The 27,090-nt window shown below is 40.3% G+C and overlaps 1 protein-coding gene across 3 annotated transcripts in view; it reads left to right on the top strand.

The window, feature by feature from the left end:
* The window catches only part of MED24 (mediator complex subunit 24), a 154,611-nt gene that overhangs the window by 112,988 nt on the left and 14,533 nt on the right, over positions 1 to 27,090 (top strand). For 2 of the 3 annotated variants that reach the window (XM_088474637.1, XM_088474635.1), the window contains 2 exons: positions 21,668 to 21,748; positions 24,428 to 24,576. In XM_088474637.1, coding sequence (XP_088330763.1) covers positions 21,668 to 21,748; positions 24,428 to 24,576 — 230 coding nt within the window. The remainder of the gene's footprint in view (positions 1 to 21,667; positions 21,749 to 24,427; positions 24,577 to 27,090) is intronic. The other variant, XM_088474636.1, reaches the window with a different exon arrangement.

Below are 27,090 nucleotides of genomic sequence, written 5' to 3'. Positions count from 1 at the left end.
TTGACGGCGGATTCTATTCTATTCTAAACCCCGGCGGTTTGGTGGCGGGTTCTATTCTGTTCTAATCCCGGGGGTTTGGTGGCGGGTACTATTCTGTTCTAAACCCCGGGGGTTTGGTGGCGGTTTTGCAACGGTTTCTAAATGACAGCCCTGTTCTATTCTATTATAAAATGTGTTTTGACTGTGGTTTGGCGGCGGTTTTACTATCTGCAGATTTACTAAGGCCAAAACCGCTGCAAAACTGCCATCAAAACACATTTTAGAATAGAATAGAACAGGGCTGTCATTTAGAAACCGCTGTAAAACCGCCATCAGACCCCCGGGGTTTAGAACAGAATAAAACCTGCCACCAAACCGCCGGGGTTTAGAATAGAATAGAACCCGCCGTCAAACCACCGCTTAGTAAATTTTGCCCATTGTCTATCTAATTACGGTCTATCTTTTATACCACACCCGGATAGTAGAAATAATGTTAGGGTGGTGAATGAAAGGGCCATGCAGTAAAATTATTTAATCTTCATAAATGTTCATAAACAGGTACTAATCTTCCAGAGGTTTCAATTTGCCTTTGCCAATATTTAGTTACTAATTTGCTGTCCAGATTATGTTGGTTGTGACTATATCCTCCAGTTAAGGGTGTGACATATTTCATTTTAATCCTACCACCTTTTTGAAATTTTTCTCTCAACTTCCTGGTGGTAGTCTCGGCACACCCTCCTATAACAGCCTAATGAGAATTCCCTCTCGTTAAAACAATAGACCTGGGTTAGACTCTTGGCATCGTAAGCTAGAAGTGCCCTCAATGATTGTGAAGAAATGAAAACCACAAACCTTTATTTGCGTAGTTCAGTATTTCTGCATTCTTACAGTCCATTTCCTCGTCTTCTTTTTTTTTTTTTCATTTTCCTTCACCTCTAATTCGTTCCCTATATTATTTTTGTGAACAGTTATGCAGTCGGTCATATTGCAATTCATTTACAATTTATCAGTTACTAATGGTCACTTTCTTTATGAATGTCAAGGGATATGTTTACTGAATGCCATTGAAGAGAATGGAACTGCCTTCCCCATTCATGTGTGTGGTTCGGGTATAATACCTATCCTTTAGTAATCCCATCGGTGGCGTACATTTGTTCATCCTATTGACAGTCCTTAAATTTACCTTGGCCAGGCAAGGACTTTTTAAATCTTTTAAAGTAGTCTTTATTGACTTTTCTCTTTTGTTGTAAAAAGGAAAAGACCGAACCATCATTAACACACAAAAGAAATCAATAGAATGTATATCACAGAGGAAGAGTGTACTTATACATGTGCAGGCATAAAACAATAAGTCATAACAGGGTATCAGTACTGTCTCATCAAACAGATGAATCACAGAGGCAAAGGAACCTTAGGCATAGAGCTTACAGAGCAGGGCATCCTGGGGGGAGGGAGGGAAGGAGGTCAGTTGTGTACCAGTCAGTGGTCATCATCACCTCGACGGAAACCAGAGCGAGACTGGTACTATATGAGATTTATAGCTTTCCTATTGGTATAGATATACCTCACATATACCAGTCATGTCCTTAATCAAAGCCTGCCGTTTATGTATAGATGGGATGTCTGGTGTGAACCAAGCTCCAGCAATACTTGCAGGGCTGTTATTAATAAATTAAATATAACTCCTGTGTAGAACCACCTACTCACGCCACTATATATGAAAATATGCACTACTTATAAATTGTTTTCCCTTTAGATTATGCACGCTTGACTTCTAGGGCAGCAAAACAGGAAGTCATATTTTATATCTATCGAAGAACAGGACTAGAATGCAGAATCATTCACAGCACAATAGGAAATTGCCTGTCATTGTATGAGCGTTTCTTAATGTATCATTTTCTCAACTTCACAAAATAGTGTTCTCCAGTGCATCTCCTAGCTGATGAATGCACACGTGCTCACCAGGGCCTTCACATCCTGAGAAAAGGGGAAAAAAATCTGAAAACTTCCTTTTGATTACTTTTTTTCCACTCCTCTTACTTCCTCTTTCTCTTTAAACTTTGGTTCCACTACTTGACAATATGGTGAATCTCTTTTCGTCAGCGGTTTACGTCATCTGTTGATGCATATCATGAAGTTTCTGCTTTCAGAGGCTTAAAAATAGCACTAAAACACCTTTGCCCTCCCTGATGCATGAGTAAACATCAGCCTGATCCATTACTCCAGGAGATTACTTCATTGTATTGTACGCTCTAAGTGATGTAATTCTAGAATTTTGGAGTGACAGATTTCCTGTCAATGAGTTGTTGGTGTGTTTCCATGTATAGGTTTGGTGTTTAGGACCGGATGTGATGAACAGGATACCATGTAAATATTAATTATTCCCAGGGTGAACCAGTAATGCAGATCAACTGCTTGAAGGCAAGTTTTCTCCACTGAACCACAAGATGTCCAAAATAGAAATAATTATACCCCACATATGGATATGTCCAGCTCTAATTACCAGATTATTTATTTTAAAGCAAATGAAATCCATACAACATTTCAGTAGACAACCCTCCAGATAGTGTTAATAATGACGTTACAAGAAACATGTTCTATAATGAAACATGATCATTACAGGTCAACAAAATTGACCGATAAATAGTTTCCATTTGTGGTTTTATTGTTACGGCTAATAAAAGCAGACAGGTTATATAAATAACATTGATTATCTTGTTACAAATAGCACCTGTAAGGGGGTGGAATATAATAGGCAGCAAGTGAACAGTCAGTTCTTGAAGTTGATGTGTTAGGAGCAGAAAAAATAGGCAAGCATAAGGATCTCAGCAACTTTGATAAAGGCCAAATTGTGATGGTTAGACGACTAGGTCAGTGCATCTTCAAAACGGCAGGTCTTGTGAAGTGTTCCCAGTATGCAGTGGTGAGTATCTACCAAACGTGGTCCAAGGAAGGACAAGCAGTGAATTGTATACACAAGAAAAGAAATTGCAGAAGCAATATGCGATCATTATTCAAATTTAAATGTATATTGTAATTATATATCATATCAGAGGTAGTTAACATATTGTTGGCCAATGATACGGGCCTGCCTACCAGCATCAAGGTCACCTCGTCGAGCAGGTCCCCAGATGCGAACCCCAGAGGGATCTGCTCGACGAGGTGACCTTGACGCTGGTGGGCAGGCCCGTATCATTGGCCAACGATATGCTGACTACCTCTGATATGATATATAATTACAATATACATTTAAATCTGAATAATAATCGCATAGTGCATCTGCAATTTCTTTTCTTGTGTATATTACTTTAAAATCTCAGCATGATGGCGCTTTTCATTATTATTAGGGTGTGCAGTCGAGCCCCTCCACAAGCAGTGAACTAGCAAGAGGATCATGGGTGCCCAAGGCTCATTGATGCATCTGGGGAGCAAAGGCTAGCCCAGAGGTTCCCAGACGCGGCCCTCAAGGCTCCCCAACAGTCCAGGTTTTGGAGATATCAATGGTTGAGCACAGGTGACTTAATTAGAACCTCAGTCAATTTGAGTTAATCACCTGTGCTCAACCATGGATATCTCTAAAACCTGTACTGTTGGGGTGACATGAGGACCGGTTTGGGAACCTCTGGGCTGGTCCATCTGGCCCTATCCCACAGAAAAGCTATTGTAGCAGAAATTGCAGAAAAAGTTAATGCTGGCTATGATAGAAAGGGCATGAAAAAAGGAGGCTGCACTGGAGCACACTAAGTTAGACAGAAAATTAATAGATATGTTCAAGGGACATGATGTTATGTCCCAAGCTGACTATAAAGTGGTAACCACAATCCCTATTTTGGGATAAAAAGTGGAGGAGGTGCTTCATAGAGCAAAATTCTGGGACAACAAAGGGGAAGAAGAAACAGTACTCTATACCGGGGCACACTCCTAATGTGTATATATAGATATAAGCAAAATTAAAATAGAACTTTTAAATCAATATACTAAAATGCACTAGCACTATAGATTTAAAGGAACACCGTTCAGTAGAAATAATTTACATGGGGTAAAGTGCGATGTGGTGTGTGAGTGATATGTGAGAGGGGTGGCCGCTCTTAATAAAAGAGGAGAGTGATGTAGGTGAAAATATAAGTGAAATAAGGGTAGTGTGAGAGAAAAATTGTATCAAATTCTGGCACCACTGACCAAAAATGTCTAGATAATATAGGCACAGATGCAAAGTAATAGAGTATATTGGCTAACATAGTTATACACATCTCATACAATTCACAGTTATTCGTGATTCTCTCTCTGAGCAGCCTGTGAAAATTGCATACACTGTGCAATCAAGAACACTTCCACTGGAATAAACAGAGGCAATTTGTGGTCTGCTAGGTATTACACAATAATAAACGTAATGGCATGCACAGTATTGTCACAGCAATCTTGCTGAGAATGAAGAAGATCTTATGACCTATTCAGCAGCATTAGTTAGTAGTGCAGCATAACAAAAGAGCCTGTGTAATTACGTGGGTAACAATCTACTGTTACTGGAATGAGAGTTGTAATACCCACACCACAGTAGAGTGATAGATCAGTACATCATCTGCTGTCTGGGCCATTCCTGAAAACATGCCCTGTTGCACTAGGCAGCGCAGAGCAGGGTGACAAGTGAGGCCACTGATGAGTGCCGTGAGGAGATAGGGAGAGATCTAAGAAGATTGAAGAATTTCAGTTGCAATACATGGCCAATATATGTGGACACCTGGATATCACACCATAAATGCTTTTTGAGCATAACATTCCAAAATCATGGGGATTAAAATAAATTATTCTCCCAATTTACTACTATAACAGACTCCACGTTTGTAGAAAGGCTTTCTACTATATTTTGGCTGCAGAGATTTGCATCCAATCAACCTCATGAACATTCGTATTCTGGCACTGACGTTAGGTGATTAATATCTGGCTCGCAGTCAGCATTCCAATTCCAGTGGTTTTCATTCGGGTGAAGATTAGGGGCCTGTGCAGACCAGTCAAATTCTTCCACAACCAAATGTGACAAACCGTGCTTTGTACATGGAAGCATGTAAATGCTGAAAGAGGAAAGAGAGTACCCCAAATTGTTACCACAAGTCTCCAGAATGTCATTATATGCTGTAACATTATGATTTCACCTTGACTGAGTTGAAGGGGCCCAGGCCAAGTCACGATAAACAGCCCCACACCATTTTTCCTCCCCCACCAAACTTTACAGTGACCGTACTCATTCGGTGAAGAAGTGTTCCCCTGGCATTTGTCAAGACTGAATTCACCTATTGGACTGCCAGGTAGTGAAGGGTTATTATGTAGTGTTAATTCTAGGTCCGGCACTGGGCAGGGCTCCGGATTGTAAAAAAGGAATAGTCGCTCGTGCACCTGAAAATGAGCGTGGCCACAAGAAAAGGGGGCGTATCCTTAAGACGCGTCCCCTTTTCGTCACTCTTGGGGGCAGGCCCAGCACTTACAGACATGCTGGGCTGCCCACAAGCTCTGCCCTCACTGTGAATAGTCATCTATTCACTGGCGGTGAGTGCTGCATCGCAAGTCCCCTCCCCGATGGGGCATAACAGCCCGTGGGTGGGAATGGCACCTGGCAGGCTGTTTCAGCAGAGCGCCGGCAGGTAGGGCAGGGCGCATTTTGCCATCTTAAAATGGGACTGGGCGCGGTGCCCTGCTAAAACATTCTAGAGGGAAGACTAATCATGCATTTCCACTTCTCCAGAAAATAATGGCGGTACTTTAAACCATTCTACCCAACGTTTGTCATTGCACATGATGATCTAAGGCTTACCTGTTGGTGCTCGGCCTAGGAAATCCAATTCATGAAGCTCTCAACAAGTACTTGTGCTAATGTCAGTCAGTTTTGAACTCAGTAGTTATTACGATACGCACTTCGTGCATCAGCACTTGGCGTTCTTTGAGCTTGTGTGGCTTTGTAGTTGAGCTGTTGTTGCTCCTTCACAATACAATAAAACACCCCATTCTCCTACAAATATTTAACTGTGATTACAGGGCTGAATGCTTCATTTTTGGCTATTAACAAATGGGTATGGCTGATATTTACTATAAACCAACTGACAAGGTGATCTGTATAATTGTTCAGTACTACCATTCCTCCTTACTTTTTTGGTCTCTGCAAAACTGTGAAAGATATGCGGGACCGTATTCAAATGATGTTAGATGAGTTAAAACTGTATATAAATAAAATATATTTAAGAGATTGTTAGTAAGGGTCTTGTAGGAATTTGTCCGAAGGGAAAAATGTCTATTGGAAAATAAGGGATATATCCCTGTTTATTTTTAAATCTGGGTATGTTCCATATGAGTTGATCATTTGTTCATAATAATTAATTGGAATTTTTAAATAAGAGTATTTGATCAATTTATATTGCTAGTTTCTCCTTTTGTCCACCAAGTCTCAAGGGTATATTTACTAAAGCTTCTAAAAATTACAAAATGGCCCATAGCAACTAATCAGGTGCTAGCTATCATTTCTCAATTGCATCCTAAAAATTTATACAGAATTGTATCTGTTTTAGAAGCTTTAGTAAATATACCCCTCAGTCCCCTTAATGCCCTTGTTGTTACCTGTACTGCTGATTGCTAATGAAGGAAATCCACCCACTAGTTCCTAAGATACAGGCTAAGGGGTATATTTACTAAAGTGAGAGTTTTTAGAAGTGAAGATGTTGCTCATAGCAACCAATCAGATTCTACTTAACATTTAACTAGCACCTTATAGACAATAGCTAGAATCTGATTGGTTGCTATGGGCAACATTCCACTTCTAAAAACTCTCACTTTAGTAAATTTACCCCTAATAGTATAACATCCTCATCCATTTTATATTAAATTGGGACCCAAAGTCAAATTAAGACATAACTAAGCACATATATTACCACTGTAGAGTGAAAGGCTTTGGGGGATATTCAATTAGCCCCGATATATTTTCGGGGGTGAAAAACAGGGATTTTTCGCAGATAATCCCTGTTTTTCACCCTTTTTTTTTTTTTTTATAACTGTATTTGTTCGGCTAAACAAGTAGGATTTTTCGGGCAAAAGCACATAGGTCCGTGAACTTATCACGGATCCTATGTGTTTTTCGCCATCGCAGTTGTGAAAACCAGGCACTTTTCATGGACAATATTTCGGGACATATCAGGTCCCAAAATAAAAAGCCCCGTTAAGTGCCGGCGTTGGGCTGGACTACGGGGCTAATTGAATAGCCGCAGGGAATCGATTAGTGCCCAAACAATGTTTGGGGCTAATTGAATACTGCCCTTTGATAGTGTTAAGTGAGTGATCATCCTATTGACTAGTTATGGAATTGCAAATTGGAGATTAATTGTCTAATAACTTATTCTCCCACCAATGTTGAGCATCTGATACCGTGCCATGCCATTATGTAGAACTCATAGACATGATAGAAACCGTATAGAATACTGTGTAGGCTTTGGTTGCAAACTTGCTTTTTGACTGGCATAAATGAACCTTGTTGCTTTTGCAGTAGTGTCCGAGAAATCTGGAAAGTGACCTTTTGCATTCTAAAGTTGTGCGTTTCCTGAACTCCTAGCAGCACGTACTATAGAATCCCAGTCTCTATAACTAATCAGTGTTTGAAACATGGGTCGAGATTGGGAGTCCAAAGTGGTAGTGTGGGAGGGAACCTGGGGAGCAAAACCCAGTGGGCCCTTTTCAAAACTAGTAATCAGAAAAAAAACACTTGATCATATGCATCTATACCAATAAATCAGTCACTCTGTGGATATATTCCCAAAATGATTTGATACAATTAAAAAGAAAAAAAGCATATGTATGAACAAAGTTGAAAATCAATCACATATAGTGCAACAATAATAGAATAAAGTATATTTGTTTTACACTATACATTGTTGTAAACTACTGAAAACTGTTTGTTAGAGCATAAGGACCACAGGGATAGGATGTTCTATTCTAGTATACTATTGCCAATATATTGTAATATCATGTTGTGTAAATGTATGTGTAAGACAGTAGTCTCTCCTAAATCTATAAGCATAGATGTAAAAACAGATCCTGGATATATAATGACAGTAAATGTAGCTCACCCAAGGCAATAACTGTGGTAAGGTACTTTATACATGATCGTTACAAAATCTCTGTAGTCATTGGGTAAAGTATTTATCACTCCTGGGCAGGTTCATAAATGCTGAACCTGCACATGGAACAGATGAAAATCCTTAAATTTCTCCTTAAACAACTACTGGTGTTCTGCGCGCTGTTATTTTGAGGTAGTACTGCAATGCCAACATTGCCTCAGACAACTGTCAAGTGCTTTTACCATTACCACAGATTTTCCCTGAGAGATCACCTTGGGTTGTTTGCAACCTGTCTTCTAAATTTAGAAGACAGGTTGCAATTTTTTTGCCTTGGACACTTGGTGGTTCAAAGTTAGTTGGACATTGTCCATTAGACGTAAGGCTCCATAGTTGCCAAGTCTGAAACCTCATTTTGTCAGGTGTTAGTACAGTAGCAGTTTAATTTAACTACCAATTCAGATATCTCAGTTTAACTGTCACAGTTGTGTGTAACAGGTGTTCCCAAAGGAATTATAGGCATTTTGAAATGGTGCTTTTTCTCCCTCACTGCTCCATATGATTCAATTAATGTGTACAGCCATGGCCAAAAGTTTTGAGAATGACACAAGTATTGGTTTTCACAAAGTTTGCTGCTTCAGTGTTTTTAGACCTTTTTGTCAGATGTTACTATGGTATACTGAAGTAAAATTACAAGCATTTCATAAGCGTCAAAGGTTTTTCTTGTAATTTGCATTAAGTTTATGTAAAGAGTCAATATTTGCAGTGTTGACCCTTCTTTTTCAAGACCTCTGCAATTTGCCCTGGCATGCTGTCAAATCAAATTCTGGGCCACATACTGACTGATGGCCGCCCATTCTTGTCTAATCAATGTTTGGAGTTTGTCAGAATTTGTGGGTATTTGTTTGTCCACCTGCCTCTTGAGGATTGACCATAAGTTCTCAATGGGATTAAGGTCTGGGGAGTTTCCTGGCCATGGACTCAACATTTTGAAGTTTTGTTCCCCGAGCCACTTAGTAACCACTTTTGCCTTATGGCAAAATGCTCCATCATAAACAGAGAGTAATAACAAAGCGCACCTGGAATCCTATAGCAGCTTCTATATTCTCTATTTTGCAATGAGAATGAACAGTTTAAAATATAAGAAGCGCTGGTCCAAAATTAAATAGATATATAACTGTGATTGCTTGTGAAACAATAAATTCTTAATATATTTTGTATTATTTATCTGCAAGACCATTCAAATAAAAGGAAATAATAATAAATAAGGTAAAAGTAATATGATGTATGAAAGACAAAATCAAACTGAAAATGAAATAAAAATAAATATAAATACTAATAAAAATAAAAATAATAATAATGTATAAATGATCGCAATGATGTTTATGCTCTTTAAGGGTCGGATGGGTGCCCGCTGCTATAATGCAGTGCTGCGGGTTTCTGTCCCTACCTTTCCCTGAGACACGGGGTTCAGCTCGCTGCACGCGCCTTCAAATCCGGTGGTGACTCCGGCGCTCAGTGTTGGAGAAAACACTTGTGCTCTGTCCCGTACTGGATGCGGTGTTGGTTGCTTGCCGCTTGCTCCGGTTCGCTACCGTCCGCTTTTTCCTTCAGTCCCCTTGCTGGTTAGCTGGCCAGAATGGGGTAATGTCAAATGCTGTGTTGGTGTTTGGTAAAAAAAAGCTCCAACGCGTTTCGTCCACGTGACGGACTTTATCAAGGAAGCTGGTCTGCCAGTCACTGTTCCCATTAGTACTCTGGGGTCTCTGGTGATTGGCTAATTAGGTGCTGTTGCACCTGTGATGATTAATTACCTCATTAGGGTTCTACATTTTATTAGAAATACTTTAAAATCACCTAATGCAAGTAAATAAATACTGCTATAGGTTTAAAAACTTGTGCGATCATGTTGTAAAAAATATTAAAATTATTAAATGTATAAATTAATAGATAAATAAATAAATAAATAATAATAGCACCTGGTAAATGTAAATGATTATAAATAAATAAGTAATAAAATATAGAAATAAAAATAAATAATAGAAAATAGAATAAAATAAAAGAATGGTTTGCAGACAATTATAAAATGAACTTTGGCTGTGGTGTCAGGACAAAATTAAAAACAAAAATGAAAATAAAAAATTAAAAATTATTTTCTATCCGTCAAAAAAGAACTCAGTTCAAAATCTATATTGAGGCCCCCTGGGTGCAGGGTTTTGAGCTCATAGATCCATTGGGTTTCTTTTTTTGACATACGATGTAGATAGATTCCTCCTCTCCAATCTTGATCCACTTTATGTATTGCCATAAATTTTAATCCTTTTGGGTCATTATTATGTTTTATGTGGAAATGGTCCGAGACACTGTGTGTTCTTAGACCTTTTCTAATATTGTTGATATGTTCATAAATTCTCATCTTCAGTTTTCTTTTTGTGCGTCCCACATACTGTAATCCACAGTCGCATTGTAATAAATATATAACCCCCTCGGTGTTGCATGTTAGATTCTGTTTCACTGTATATTCTTTATTGGTGACCTGTGACAGAAAATTCGTAACTGCTTTGGTTGATACTGTATTCATTGTGCTGCATCCTCTACAATTGTTACAGTAATAAAATCCCTTGTTACTTTTGTTGCCACTTGGTCCTGGCAGTGGAATATAGCTTGAGATTAGTGACGTTTTCAGGGTGTTTGCTCTTCTGTAGATAATTTCTGGTTTTGCTGGGATGATCTCTGTTAAAAGTGGGTCTGTCTTGAGAATATGCCAGTGTTTTGTCAGTATATTCTCTAGTAACTTGGTGTTACTGTTATACTTTGTAATGAAGGCAACCTGTGGTCTCTTGTTTTCTTCTGGTTTCTTGTATTTAATGAGGTCATTTCTATTCTTTTTGTATGTTACTTTTAGACTACTTTCTAGTAGTTCTCTGTTGTAGCTTCTATCCATAAATTTCTCCTTCAATTTACTACTTTGTACTATGAAGTCTGAGTCCTTGGAACAGATCCTTCTTATTCTTTGGAATTGTCCCCCAGGTATATTTCTAATCCATTGAGGATGGTGATTACTTGACGCCAATAAATAATTGTTGCAATCCACTTCTTTTATGAAAGTTCTTGTTTCAATCTTGTTGTTTTCTATATATATTTCAAGATCCAGAAAATTAACGCTATGTTTACTGAAGGATGATGTGAACTCCAAGTTGAAATTGTTCGAGTTGATGTACGTCAAGAACTTTTGTAGGTCTTCTTGGCTTCCGTCCCAAATTAATAGCACATCGTCTATGTACCTTGTCCACATGTGTATATTTGTTCCGTAGGGGTTATTCTCCCAGATGTAGTCATCTTCCCATTTAGATACAAACAAGTTTGCATAACTTGGTGCGAATCGACTGCCCATTGCAGTCCCAGTCTGTTGTTTGTAGTAATTGCCCTCGTACCAGAAATAATTATGTTCTAGAATAAATTCTATGCAGCTCATAATAAAATTAGCTTGACTGTTTGGAATGTCTGATTGATTGCACAGGTAATGGTAAGTATGGGCACATCCATCCGCATGCCTAATGCATGTATAAATTTGACATCACAGGTGACAAGTATAAAGGAGTCTTTCCACTTGACCGTTGCAAGTCTCTGTAGCGTTGCTGTTGTATCTTTTATAAAACTCTTCTGTACACCTACAATTGGTTGTAAAAAACAGTCCACATATCCCGATAGATTGGATGTGATAGATCCTATGCCTGATACTATTGGGCATCCCGGGGGGGTTCTTTTGTCCTTATGAATCTTCGGGATTTGATAGAAGACTGGTATTCTGGGTTCTGTTGTCTTGAGATAGGTATATTCATTTCTGGTAAGTATGCTTAAATCTAGACCTTCATCTAAAAGTTCTGTAAGTTCTTTCTTATATCTCTCTGTCGGATCCATTTCTAGTTTTTGGTATGTTTCTGTGTCCATAAGAAGTCTAGCTGTTTCAAGTTTATAGTCAGCAGTGTTCATAATGACCAGGCCACCGCCTTTATCTGCTGGTTTTATTGTGAGCAGTACGGATCAAGTTTTCAAACACACGCATTTTAAGCCACAAAGTCATTTTACTCCTTACCATGTGAAAGGAGCAGGTCTGGAAACATTCCAGAAACTGGTGGAGAAGGATATTGACATGTTACCTGAAAAATCTAAAATTAAAATGAACCTAACAAAAAAAGAGAAAGAAGCCTTGGAAGAATTAACAACTAATAAGGATATCACAATAAAACCAGCAGATAAAGGCGGTGGCCTGGTCATTATGAACACTGCTGACTATAAACTTGAAACAGCTAGACTTCTTATGGACACAGAAACATACCAAAAACTAGAAATGGATCCGACAGAGAGATATAAGAAAGAACTTACAGAACTTTTAGATGAAGGTCTAGATTTAAGCATACTTACCAGAAATGAATATACCTATCTCAAGACAACAGAACCCAGAATACCAGTCTTCTATCAAATCCCGAAGATTCATAAGGACAAAAGAAACCCCCCGGGACGCCCAATAGTATCAGGCATAGGATCTATCACATCCAATCTATAGGGATATGTGGACTGTTTTTTACAACCAATTGTAGGTGTACAGAAGAGTTTTATAAAAGATACAACAGCAACGCTACAGAGACTTGCAACGGTCAAGTGGAAAGACTCCTTTATACTTGTCACCTGTGATGTCAAATCACTTTATACATGCATTAGGCATGCGGATGGATGTGCCCATACTTACCATTACCTGTGCAATCAATCAGACATTCCAAACAGTCAAGCTAATTTTATTATGAGCTGCATAGAATTTATTCTAGAACATAATTATTTCTGGTACGAGGGCAATTACTACAAACAACAGACTGGGACTGCAATGGGCAGTCGATTCGCACCAAGTTATGCAAACTTGTTTGTATCTAAATGGGAAGATGACTACATCTGGTAGAATAACCCCTACGGAACAAATATACACATGTGGACAAGGTACATAGACGATGTGCTATTAATTTGGGACGGAAGCCAAGAAGACCTACAAAAGTTCTTGACGTACATCAACTCGAACAATTTCAACTTGGAGTTCACATCATCCTTCAGTAAACATAGCGTTAACTTTCTGGATCTTGAAATATATATAGAAAACAACAAGAATGAAACAAGAACTTTCATAAAAGAAGTGGATTGCAACAATTATTTATTGGCGTTAAGTAATCACCATCCTCAATGGATTAGAAATATACCTGGGGGACAATTCCAAAGAATAAGAAGGAACTGTTCCAAGGACTCAGACTTCATAGTACAAAGTAGTAAATTGAAGGAGAAATTTATGGATAGAAGCTGCAACAGAGAACTACTAGAAAGCAGTCTAAAAGTAACATACAAAAAGAATAGAAATGACCTCATTAAATACAAGAAACCAGAAGAAAACAAGAGACCACAGGTTGCCTTCATTACAAAGTATAACAGTAACACCAAGTTACTAGGGAATATACTGACAAAACACTGGCATATTCTCAAGACAGACCCACTTTTAACAGAGATCATCCCAGCAAAACCAGAAATTATCTACAGAAGAGCAAACACCCTGAAAACGTCACTAATCTCAAGCTATATTCCACTGCTAGGACCAAGTGGCAACAAAAGTAACAAGGGATTTTATTACTGTAACAATTGTAGAGGATGCAGCACAATGAATACAGTATCAACCAAAGCAGTTACGAATTTTCTGTCACAGGTCACCAATAAAGAATATACAGTGAAACAGAATCTAACATGCAACACCGAGGGGGTTATATATTTATTACAATGCGACTGTGGATTACAGTATGTGGGACGCACAAAAAGAAAACTGAAGATGAGAATTTATGAACATATCAACAATATTAGAAAAGGTCTAAGAACACACAGTGTCTCGGACCATTTCCACATAAAACATAATAATGACCCAAAAGGATTAAAATTTATGGCAATACATAAAGTGGATCAAGATTGGAAAGGAGGAAACTATCTACATCGTATGTCAAAAAAGAAACCCAATGGATCTATGAGCTCAAAACCCTGCACCCAGGGGGCCTCAATATAGATTTTGAACTGAGTTCTTTTTTGACGGATAGAAAATAATTTTTAATTTTTTATTTTAATTTTTGTTTTTAATTTTGTTTTAATTTTGTCCTGACACCACAGCCAAAGTTCATTTTATAATTGTCTGCAAACCATTCTTTTATTATTTTATTCTATTTTCTATTATTTATTTTTATTTCTATATTTTATTACTTATTTATTTATAATCATTTACATTTACCAGGTGCTATTATTATTTATTTATTTATCTATTAATTTATACATTTATTCATTTTAATATTTTTTACAACATGATCGCACAAGTTTTTAAACCTATAGCAGTATTTATTTACTTGCATTAGGTGATTTTAAAGTATTTCTAATAAAATGTAGAACCCTAATGAGGTAATTAATCATCACAGGTGCAACAGCACCTATTAGCCAATCACCAGAGACCCCAGAGTACTAATGGGAACAGTGACTGGCAGACCAGCTTCCTTGATAAAGTCCGTCACGTGGACGAAACGCGTTGGAGCTTTTTTACCAAACACCAACACAGCATTTGACATTACCCCATTCTGGCCAGCTAACCAGCAAGGGGACTGAAGGAAAAAGCGGACGGTAGCGAACCGGAGCAAGCGGCAAGCAACCAACACCGCATCCAGTACGGGACAGAGCACAAGTGTTTTCTCCAACACTGAGCGCCGGAGTCACCACCGGATTTGAAGGCGCGTGCAGCGAGCTGAACACCGTGTCTCAGGGAAAGGTAGGGACAGAAACCCGCAGCACTGCATTATAGCAGCGGGCACCCATCCGACCCTTAAAGAGCATAAACATCATTGCGATCATTTATACATTATTATTATTTTTATTTTTATTAGTATTTATTTTTATTTCATTTTCAGTTTGATTTTGTCTTTCATACATCATATTACTTTTACCTTATTTATTATTATTTCCTTTTATTTGAATGGTCTTGCAGATAAATAATACAAAATATATTAAGAATTTATTGTTTCACAAGCAATCACAGTTATATATCTATTTAATTTTGGACCAGCGCTTCTTATATTTTAAAATGCTCCATCATGCTGGAAAAGGCATTGTTCGTCATCAAACTGTTCTTGGATGGTTGGGAAAATTTGCTCTTGGAGGATGTTTTGGTACCATTCTTTATTCATGGCTGTGTTCTTAGGCAAAATTGTGAGTGATCCCACTCCCATGGCTGAAAAGCAACCCCACACATAAATGGTCTCAGGATGCTTTACTGTTGGCATGACACAGGATGAAGACTTTTGGAGGATGGCCTGGTGTAAAGAAGGGCAGCAAAGAAGCCACTTCTCTCCAGTAAAAACATCAGGAACAGACTGATATTCGGCAAAAGGTACAGGGATTGGACTGCTGAGGACTGGGGTAAAGTTATTTTCTCTGATGAATCCCCTTTCAGATTGTTTGGGGCATCTGGAAAAACGCTTGCCCGGAGAAGGAAAGGTGACCGCTACCATCAGTCCTGTGTCATGCCAACAGTAAAGCATCCTGAGACTATTCCATGTGTGGGGTTGCTTCTCAGCCAAGGGAGTTGGCTTACTCACAATTTTGTCTAAGAACACAGCCAGGAATAAAGAATGGTACCAAAACATCCAACCATCCAAGAACAGTTTGTTGATGAACAATGCCTTTTCCAGCATGATGGATCACCTTGCCATAAGGCAAAGGTGATAACTAACTGGCTCAGTGAACAAAACATCAAAATTTTGGGTCCCTAGCCAGGAAAATCCCCAGACCTTAATCCCATTGAGAATTTGTGGTCAATCCTCAAGAGGTGGGTGGACAAACAAAAGCCCACAAATTCTGACAAACTCCAAGCATTGATAAGGCAAGAATGGGGCGGCCATCTATGTGGTCCAGAAGTTGATTAACAGCATGCCAGGGCGAATTGCAGAAGTCTTGAAAAAGAAGGGTCAACACTGCAAATATTGACTCTTTACATAAACTTAATGTAATTGACAATAAAAGCCTTTTATGAAATGCGTGTAATTTTACTTCAGTATACCATAGTAACATCTGACAAAAAGGTCTAAAAACACTGAAGCAGTGAAGCAGCAAACTTTGTGAAAACCAATACTTGTGTCATTCTCAAAACTTTTGGCCATGGCTGTATATATTATTTAAAAAAGAATAGTAACTATGATCTTCCTTTTGGAAGACATCGGTCTGTGCTATAACATTGTTTGGTTAAGATGAAATATTTGAAATTAATGACTAAATATACTAATTAAAAGTAAACTTTTTTCTAATCTAATTTAAAGGGGTCTCTTTAAAATCTGATTCCTCCTGCAGACAGTTTTTTTTTTTTACTTTATTATAGGGTTTCTCTACCAGTAGAGAATTTTATTCTAATTGAGGATGTTAGAAACCTGCGCTGCTCCTTTATTTTGCAAGCTGCCTGGACAAATGTTGTATATATTGTCCTGGCGCTAGTCAAAATAAGTAATATTACTGTGGGGTATTTTACAACATATACAGTTATCAAATGACATGCAAATGCTGTGCACAGCAAAACAACTTAAACAATACACTATTAAAACAAGGCAATCATGCAATGGTTAATTTATATATGCAATGATTCTTTAAAAAATTTGTGCAGAGTTGGTACCTCCTATTAGATATTGCTTGTATAAAGGTTCTTATTTCCGTGTAAGGAAAAGTGTTTTTTATATATTGTGCAGCCTTAATTGTAGCCTGTGGTAAATCTGCAGTACTGTAGCTTTCTTGCTGCCTCAGGCGTAAATGATCAGACTTTCTCTCAAGGTTCAAAAAGAGATCTTTGTTCATTAATTTCAAACTTTTATAAAATGGATACTATTCACTTATAAGGTGTCATCTCACATTTGTGCAGAGTTAGTACTCCTATTAAATTATGCTTTTATAATAGTTTCTATATCCATGTAAGAAAAAAGTGCTTTTTATATCGTGCTGCCTTAATTGCAGTCTTTGGAAAATCTGCAATAACTTTCTTGTTGCCTCAAGTTTGGAAGAACTGACTTTCCTTAAACGTGCAAAAAGAGCTCTTTATTCATAAATTTAAAAAAATATATATAAAAATGATATATATGCACTGTTCACTTATAAAGAGTCATGTTGCAAAGTGCTGTCTCTTTACTTTGCTCATCACTGTGTGCATGCATAAGGTACCTTGTGCAAAATCTGTTTAAACAGAATACTCCAGCTCCAGCAGCTTGGTGAGCCATGGTGCTCCTTGACTAACAGCCTGTGCTTCCTCTCTTTCCTCCCTTTAGCCGGGCGCCGTCGGCAAGGTGGGATGCGGCTGCTGGTAACCGCTGGATCGCGCTGCTTCTGTGTCCCAGTCTGTCTGTGCTTCTCTGACCAACTAGTTTCTCCCCATCAGAGGCTTCCTCAGGGTCATGTGATCAGTGTCTTGCTTATACTTCCTATATAGCAAGGTGTCAGTTGTTATGGCAACTTGCTAGTTCTATTTTATTGGTTGATGCTTTGCAAGAAAAAAAAGGGTTATTTTACCGCTGTTACTGTTGCACTCTTGAACTGTTGCCATTGTGTCTTTGATGCTTAATAGCTTAGTAGTTTATATATTCATAAGTATTATTATTTTAATTGTTCTGCTGTTGGTCTAATGATTTTTTGCCATTAGTTTCTAAATAATTTCCTCCAGTTCTTAAAAAAACTGCTGCACATTTCCATATGGTTAATATATACAAGCACTGTTATTGAACGATTCTGCTGCTGATATATTAGTTGGTTGCCACTGGTTACTGCTGCATTCTTCCTTTTGGTTATTTGATAAACTACTGCATGTTTTCATAATATTTAGATTACATTAATATAACATAAACCAGTAGAGATAGATAGATATATATATATATATATATATATATATATATATAAAATTACATTAGAATGTATGGATTATACAAATACAATAATATCAACATATAGTTAACACATACAGGTTGAGTCTCCCATATCCAAAATGCTTGGGACCAGGGGTATTTGGATATCAGAATATTCCATATTTGGAAATATTTGCATTCCATAATGAAATATCTTGGAAATGGGACCCAAATCTAAACACAAAGTATATTTATGTTCATATACACCTTAGACACACAGCCTGCAGGTAATTTTACACAATATCTTCAATAATTTTGTGGCTCAAGCAAAGTCTGTGTACATACATAAAATTCATTTGTTTCATATACACCTTATACACACAGCCTGAAGGTAATTTTATTCTTTATTTTTAATATATTTGTGCCTTAAACACCATCAAAAAGCAAAGGTTTTGCTATATCAATCATACTAAAATAATTCCCTATTTTGGAATATTTGGATATAGGAGACTCAACCTGTACTTTTATTTATACATTTATATATATATACGTATGTATGTATGTGTATATGTATGTATGTATATATATATATATATATATATATGTGTGTGTGTATGTATATATATATATATATAATGTACACTGTCAGGCGCATAAATATTGGGACATTGACAGAATTTTCATATTTTGGCCTCTATTCACCACCACAATGGCTTTGAAATGAAACAAACAGGTTGTGCTTTAACTGCAGGCTTTCAGATTTAATTTGAGGGTAATTACATCTAAATCAGGTGAATGGTGTAGGAATTACAACGGTTTCTATATGTGCCTCCCACTTTTTAAGGGGCCAAAAGTAATGGGTCTATCAACTCAAAAGCTATTTCATGGACAGGTGTGGGCTATTCCCTCCTTATTTCATTATCAATTAAGCAGGTAAAAGGTCTGGAGTTGATTCTAGGTGTGACATTTGCATTTGGAATCAGTTGCTGTCGACTCTCAATATGAGATCCAAAGAGCTGTCACTATCAGTGAAGCAAGTCATCATTAGGCTGAAAAATCAAAACAAACCCATGAGAGAGATAGCAAAAACATTAGGTGTGGCCAAATCAACTGTTTGGAACATTCTTAAAAAGAAAGAACGCACCGGAGAGCTCAGCAACACCAAAAGACCCGGAAGACCACGGAAAACAACTGTGGTGGATGACAGAAGAATTATTTCCCTGGTGAAGAAAAACCCCTTCACAACAGTTAGCCAAATCAAGAACACTCTCCAGGAGGTAGGTGTATATGTGTCAAAGTCAACAATCAAGAGAAGACTTCACAAGAGTGAATATAGAGGGTTCACTACAAGATGTAAACCATTTTTGAGCCTCAAAAAGAGGAAGACCAGATTAGAGTTTGCCAAACAACATCTAAAAAAGCCATTACAGTTCTGGAACAACATCCTATGGACAGATGAGACAAAGATCAACTTGTACCAGAGTGATGGGAAGAGAAGAGTATGGAGAAGGAAAGGAACTGCTCATGATCCAAAACATACCACCTCATCAGTGAAGCATGATGGTGGTAGTGTCATGGCGTGGGCATGTATGGCTGCCAATGGAACTGGTTCCCTTGTATTTATTGATGATGTGACTGCTGACAAAATCAGCAGAATGAATTCTGAAGTGTTTTCGGGCAATATTATATGCTCATATTCAGTCAAATGCTTCAGAACTCATTGGACAACGCTTCACAGTGCAGATGGACAATGACCCGAAGCATACTGCAAAAGCAACCAAAGAGGTTTTTTTAAGGCTAAAAAGTGGAATGTTATGCAAGTCAATCCCCTGACCTGCATCCGATTGAGCATGCATTTCACTTGATGAAGACAAAACTGAAGGGAAAATGCCCCAAAACAAGCAGGAACTGAAGACATTTGCAGTAGAGGCCTGGCAGAGCATCACCAGGAATGAAACCCAGCGTCTGGTGATGTCTATGCATTCCAGATTTCAGGCTGTAATTGCCTGCAAAGGATTTGCAACAAAGTATTAAAAAGTGAAAGTTAGTTTAGGATTGTTTAGTTTGTCCTATTACTTTTGGCCCCTTAAAAAGTGGGAGGCACATATAGAAACCGTTGTAATTCCTACACCGTTCACCTGATTTGGACGTAATTACCCTCAAATTAAATCTGAAAGTCTGCAGTTAAAGCACATCTTGTTTGTTTCACTCCAAAGCCATTGTGTTGGTGAATAGAGGCCAAAATATGAAAATCCTGTCAATGTCCCAATGTTTATGCACCTGACTGTGTGTGTGTGTGTGTATATATATATATATATATATATATATATATATATATACATATACACACACAATGTGTGTGTGTGTGTGTATATGTATATATATATATATATATATATATATAATATTTTGAAATGACCATTTTGCATTTAGTAATAAGAAAAAATTATTATGAATACATAAATTTATACATTTTCGTATTATAAGAAAAATACACAATTGTTTTACAGAATCATTGCATATTTTAAATTAACCATTGCATGATTTCCTTGTTTTAATTTGGTATTGTTTTAGTTGTTTTGCTGTACACAGCATTTGCATGTCATTTAATAATTGATTATCTTGTAAAATACCCCACGGTATTATTATTTATTTGAAATAGCATCAGGACGATCTATACAACATAGCAAATTTTATTGTCCAGGCATTTCTGTGATTTTTCATTGCGCTTACATATAGTTAATGCTTTTCCCTTTACTGGCACGTAGTTATGTCCAAGGGCAATTACAGATGTGCTCATGCACCTAGGGCCAGATGTAATAGGGTGAGAGTTTAGAAAATGTGAGTGTAAACTCTCCCACTTTTTAAACTCAGCCAATGTAATAGAGTCTGAGAACATGCAAACTTTTATGTTTTTCAGACTCGAAAAACTCTCACGATTGAAACTCTCATTCAGATATTTTTCCATTTTGATAAAACAACTCGACCAATGTACTAGTGTGAGAATTTACTGCTAAACTCTACCATTTTCTAAACTCTCACCCTATTACATTTGGCCCCAAGTCTCAATATGTCATGTGACACGAGACACCTGGTGTAAGTGAGAAGCCAGGTCTAATGTGACTCTGCTTACGCCGAGCGTCTTTCACCCGAAAATGCAATGCGACTAAGACGCACCAGGAGACTGCACTGATTAATTTGGTATGCGGCAGTTGTATGTCTGTGTGCGACTGAGTCTGTAAATGGAGCACAATGCAACTTGGCGTGGAAAAAATCCACGACCGCTGCATCATAGCACTTCGTATACAGATTCAGACCCGATCGCACACCAGACATACAAGTGTTGCATATCAAATTAATCCGTACAGTCTCTTGGTGCATCTTAGTCGCATCACATTTACAAGTACAACATAAAAAATGCTAGGCGCAAGCAGTCGCACAGGACCTGACACAACCAGGGGGGCTGTTTGGCTTGACTGCAACAATAGTGTATGAGGACACGTCTGCATATCAAACAAATTATATGGACTTGTATAACCTAGTAAGTAAATTATATAAATCCATAATTTTTTTGTGGGGGGGGGTTTATTCCTTGGAAGTGTACCATTCTTATCCAGTAATGCATGTGGATTACTAACTAAATAATGTCTCTTCCACTTACAGCAGATCGTCCTATGAACAGCTCTCTGTCTGCCTCGCAAATCCACAACATCAGCTCTAAAGAGCCACTAAACAGAGTGCTAGGTAAGATTGCACAGCACAACTTCCTAGTGTCCTTTGTAGAATTCTACAATTTCTAAGTCTCTCTCTCTTTCTGATACGTACCTCATAAATTGGATATCAGGGAGAATTTTATTGTTTCTCATTATTGTTGCAGGAGTTTGTCAATGACTATACAAAAGGTTTCAAACACTTTTTGCAGCTGAATTGGCTAACCGATTATTACTCAATACTGTCTGATATATAATCTCAACAAGCCCTAAAACGTGGCTTGCAGGCGACTCCTGTTAGAGTGTGAAGACTTGCTCGTAACCTCATTTGTGAATAAAGGAGGCACATTCCATTTCAAAGTTCAACTGAATTTCTGTGTACTTCAACATTTTCTGCTTTGCTTGTGGGCCCTGAGCCAAAACATTGACCGCTAGCTGCAACATCTCAGCCCCAGCCTGTATCTGCAGAGCAGTGGCACTGAAGGGATTTCTTATGTTGCTGCCTAGATACATATAGGAAAAAGTGCCACACAGCCCTGAGGGTTTCAGAAGGAGCAGAAAATAGACTGTTGTCCTTTGGGCTTGAATCACCAGAGCAGGTATCCTGGAAGTTAGTTTGGGCAGGAGATCTAAAGATAATTCTCAGTGCCAACATTTAACCATGTAATTACTATTCCTAAACATCCTGCACTATTGCTGCAAGATGCCTATAACTGCTGTATTCCTGTAACCAATAGATAAGAATTAATACTCTTACTGATTTCTGTCATATGTCACCAACATCCTGACTCAGTGCTCTGCCCACTTCCCAACAGTCAGGCAGTTGGGCCCATTAGTATGCAGTCCAGGCCGGAATCGGTATGATATCCCGGCTGCCGCATGGCCGGGAGTCCGAATCCCAGCAGCGGCAGCCCGACAAACCAGCAGAGCCCGGCAGTGGAAGCCCGACAGTGCTGGAAATCCTGATCGTCCTAAGGTAAGTATGTACTAACCTAACCCCTCTAACCCTCCTTAGGGGTGCCTAACCCTAACTTGCCCCCCTGTGCTTAACCATAATCCCCCCTCTAAGTGCCTTACCCTAAACCCCCCTTCCCCGCTGCCTAAATCCAAGTCCCCCAGGGGGGTACCTAACCCTAAGTCCCCCCCGGGAGTGCCTAACCCTCCCTAGCCTAACCCTCCCGGGGGGGTGACTAACCCTAAGTCCCCCCCCAGGTGCCCTAAACCTAACACTCGCCCCCTCCCCCACCTGCTGTCCGCTCGAAGGGATGCCTGGCGCCTGTCTCCCGGCGTCTACATCCAGACGCCCGGTATTTCACCCTCGCCGGGATATGACAGTCGGGAAGCCGGCTGCCGGTATTGAGGCAACCGGCTTCCCGATTGTATACCGTCCAGGCCACCCTGGTAACTGATGAATTTATTACAAGATGTGATTTAATAGGGTTTGAAGTTTAAACCGATATATAGTGTATGAAAAGTGTGTCATATTCGGTAGATAATTGATGGAAAGGAGGGTCTGCAGGGCTTTCTCTGTTTATCACACTATCTGTCTCCTGCCTATCGCCTACAGCTGTCCTCATTTATCACTTCCTCTCAAAAAAGATCTACAAATCACCATTCTGAACAACCATTTGACATTGTATTCTCTCATTTGTACAACTAGTCACTGTGTACCACCATTAGCGTTATTGGTAGACGTCATTGTTCAAGACTGTATGCAGAATATCTAGTTTTCGATGGTCCCAGTCCCCCATTATGTACACCAGCTCTACACCTCATATGTATCAGTCACACTGACCCTAACCCTCCCTCCCCCTAGCCTAACCCTCCCTCCCCCTAGCCTAACCCTCCCTCCCCCTAGCCTAACCCTCCCGCTGGGGTGCCTAACCCTAAGTCCCCTCCGGGTGCGCTAAACCTAACTCTTCAACCCCCTCCCCGGCTGGCTGTCCGCTCGCGGCGCCCGGCGTCCCTTCGATCAGGATGCCGGGCGCCTGTCTACCGGCGTCGGGAAAATGACGCCTGTCATTTAACCCATGCCCGGATAAAGCAGTCAGAAATCCGGCTGTCGGGGTCATGTCTGCCGGTTTCCCGATTGCATCCCGGTTCCAGAAGGCACAACAGTTATTATAAGGAAGTTTTGAAAAAGCTGAGAGAAACAGAGAAACGGCTGCAACTGTGGAAAAATGGTTTCATTCTTCACCAGGACAATGCGCCTGCTCACGAAGCACTTTCTGTGAAGCAGTTTTTGACCGACAGTCACATTACTACACTTCCACATCCTCCATATTCGCCCGATTTAGCACCTTGTGACTTTTATCTTTTCCCAAAAGTTAAATCCGTGCTTAAAGGGACACATTTTGAATCGGTTGATGCTGTAAAGAAGAAAACGGCAGATACGCTGAAACAACTAACAGAAATTGATTTGCTCCATCCATGCCTTCGACCAGTGGAAAACAAGACTACAGCAATGTATTGGTGCAAATGGGGAGTATATTGAAGGGGACAAACATTACATTTGTAATACCAATTAATAAAGATGAGTTATTTAATCAGTCTCATTATTTAATAGATATACCTCGTATGTTTAGACTGTAAGCTGTAATGAGCAGTGTCCCCTCACTTCCTGTTTTGTTATGTTCCATTTTATGTACCTAATAACTGGAAGATGTTTTATCCCTTCTTCACTGATCACTCTTCTGTTTCTTGTTGCTCATAGCCAACCTCTTCTTGTTGATTTCATCCATCCTCGGAGCCCGGACGGCTGGTGCCCACACACAGTTTGTGCAGTGGTTTATGGAGGAATGTGTCGAGAGCTTGGAACATGGAGGGAAAGGAGGGATCTTGCAGTTTATGCCCTTCAGCATGGTGAGTATAGGGACCTTTTGTGGATACTGTTTTTTGTTACTGATTTTGGACCTGATTCAGAGTTGGGAATAGAGTAGGATAGAGCAAGTAACTCAGCATCTTGGTAAAGCCATGCTGCACTGCAGGTGGGGCAGATGTACAGAGAGATTTAGATTTGGGCAGGGTGTGTTTAAAGTGAAATCTAAATTTCAGTATAAAAATAAAGCTAGCCAGCATTTGTGGGCTACATGGAAAAGGTGTCAGTATTTACCCTGCACACAAAAACAATGTATGTTTCTTCTTCAGGGTCCATAGGGATCCACAGGGATACCATGGTGTGTGTGGTTGGAGCGATCCGGGCACCAAACAGTCAAACCTTTAGCTCCCAGGATGCACCAGACCTCCTCCACATATACCCCAGCCACAGGCATACAGTTTTTCGTTAGGTGCCGGCGGGGCCGTTCGCACCTTTTAGACAGGTGGACTGCTGTTAACAGCCCCAAACTTTACTTTTATTTATTTAAATATTTTTTCTCATCAGAGCAAGCAGCGAGGCGTCCTAATGGGTGCCTGCGCTACTGCTCCAGCTCCCCCCGCCGGTGCCGCAACACCGGTGAGCTGTCCGGTGATTACAATGGGCACCAGCGGGGTTAGGCTAGCCGCTCCACTGGAACCCAGGGCTGCAGCCGGACAAACTGGGAGGACAGGTAAGGCGATTCCCAGCTTGCGGGGAATCGCGTGTTTATGCAGTCCTTGCCTCTGGTTGTGTAGCCCAGCCGGATGGCGCTGTAGTGGGGCGTCTGGTTCGTCTGCACCCCCACTAGACCACTGGGGCAGTTCAGTCTGGCATCGGAGACCATTGAACAGGCCAGGGCACCCGGCGGTTGATACAGCACTGGGGAGGTAAGCTCTCCCCCTGCAGCCTTTCCCCCAGGCCAGAGCGCCAACCCTCACAAGAGGTTTCCCGCCTCTGAGCTGCTCCTCTTCACCCTCTTCCCTATATGAGACAATTAGCAGCCGTTGCCCGGGGCTATGCTGAAGCCAGGGCCGGATTATAGGCAGGGCGACGGGCGGTCGTCCCGGGGCCCCCAGATATAGGGGGCCCCCACACACTGTCCCCGGCCACATCCCCCCAGATTAACCATTTTTTTTTTCTTTGAATGGAGCCAGCTGGGGACCGCGAATAAAGCCCCCCCCCCCCCCCGGCACTTTGCACAGTGGAGCTTGGCATTTGGTGGGTCACTGCGTAGCTCTGCCCCTGAAGCTCCTCCCCCTCTTTGAGATGCATGACATTGCTTGCTGCTGGCGCCTAAATGGGATATGCCTGCCGGTTGAGCCCTGCTCCCCTTCAGCTACTGCCGGGCCCAGCCGTGGAGAGACAGCTGAGTAGCAGCAGTCACAGCGCCAGTGGCTCAGGCAGTCCAGAAGTCACGGGGTGACTTCAACTTCACGTCCTGCGCGAAGAAGCAGGAGGTGGGGCTGGACGGCTCAGACTGAGGTGCAGCCGATCTCCATGATTCAGAACCGGACCCACCTAGAGAGCAGAGCAAAGACTTCGGCCAGGACCTCGAAGAGGGCAGCCGGAGAATGTAGCGGAGCCACGGGAAAGTGACAGGGAGCAGCCACAGCAGGAGAAGGAAAAAAGGTGATATATAGGTATATCATCACAGGCCTATCTATTACTGTGCTCATACTGTCTTCCCTGTCACTATGTCTGCACTGTCTCCCCTCCCTGTCCCCCTGTGTATATACAATACTCGCTCCCACCCTGTCCCCGTGTATATACAGTCCTCCCCTCCCTGTCCCCTTGTGTATATACAGCCGCTATTTTGAGTGACAGTGCCGTTTGTGGGTGGTAACAAGGGAAAGGTGCTTGTAAACGGGGGTGTGGATGTGCGAATGCAGGCCTGCCCGACCGTCAGAACGGCGTTTACTGGGCGTGCATAATTAGCAAAGTAGCGTCATTACACGTGACTGGGTTGTATTTTAGCCTGAACTGCTCGCAGTGTTGTGGTGGGAAAAGGCTACCACAAGCGCTGCGAGCAGCTCCGATGGCTCTCAATGTTCCCGATTAATCCTACAACTGCCGGAGATCACGTGTGTTGCGAGTGGCAAAGGGGCGTCTTTATACAGTTGCGAGCGCATAGTGCGGCCGCTCGCTATTACTTAGTGGGTGGCTTTACGCGACGCAGTGCGAGCACATGATTTAAATAGCCGACCCTTTTAGCCAGCGAGCGGACACAAATAGCGTCCAGGTCTGAAACAGGCCCATAGTTCTCCCTCCCTGTCCCCTTCCTGTCCTCCCTGTGTGTACTATCCAGTCCTGGCTGAAGCTACAGGTCTCGGGAGATTAAGGTACAGTCTCCCTGTATAACTCTCCCAGGAGCCAGGTTATACAGTGCTCAATCCTTCCAGCCTATTAAGGCTTGAGTAGTTGATTCAGTGCCCATTGCAAGGATATTTATATGCATGTGACTTGTGCTATCTGCTGTGGTGATATACTGTCTTAAACTTTCTGACTGTCAGTTATATCTA

Source organism: Taudactylus pleione, unplaced genomic scaffold (assembly GCF_031769625.1).
Source record: "Taudactylus pleione unplaced genomic scaffold, aTauple2 ptg000155l, whole genome shotgun sequence".
Classification (NCBI taxonomy): domain Eukaryota; kingdom Metazoa; phylum Chordata; class Amphibia; order Anura; family Myobatrachidae; genus Taudactylus; species Taudactylus pleione.
This window is presented reverse-complemented; position numbering and strand designations above follow the sequence as displayed.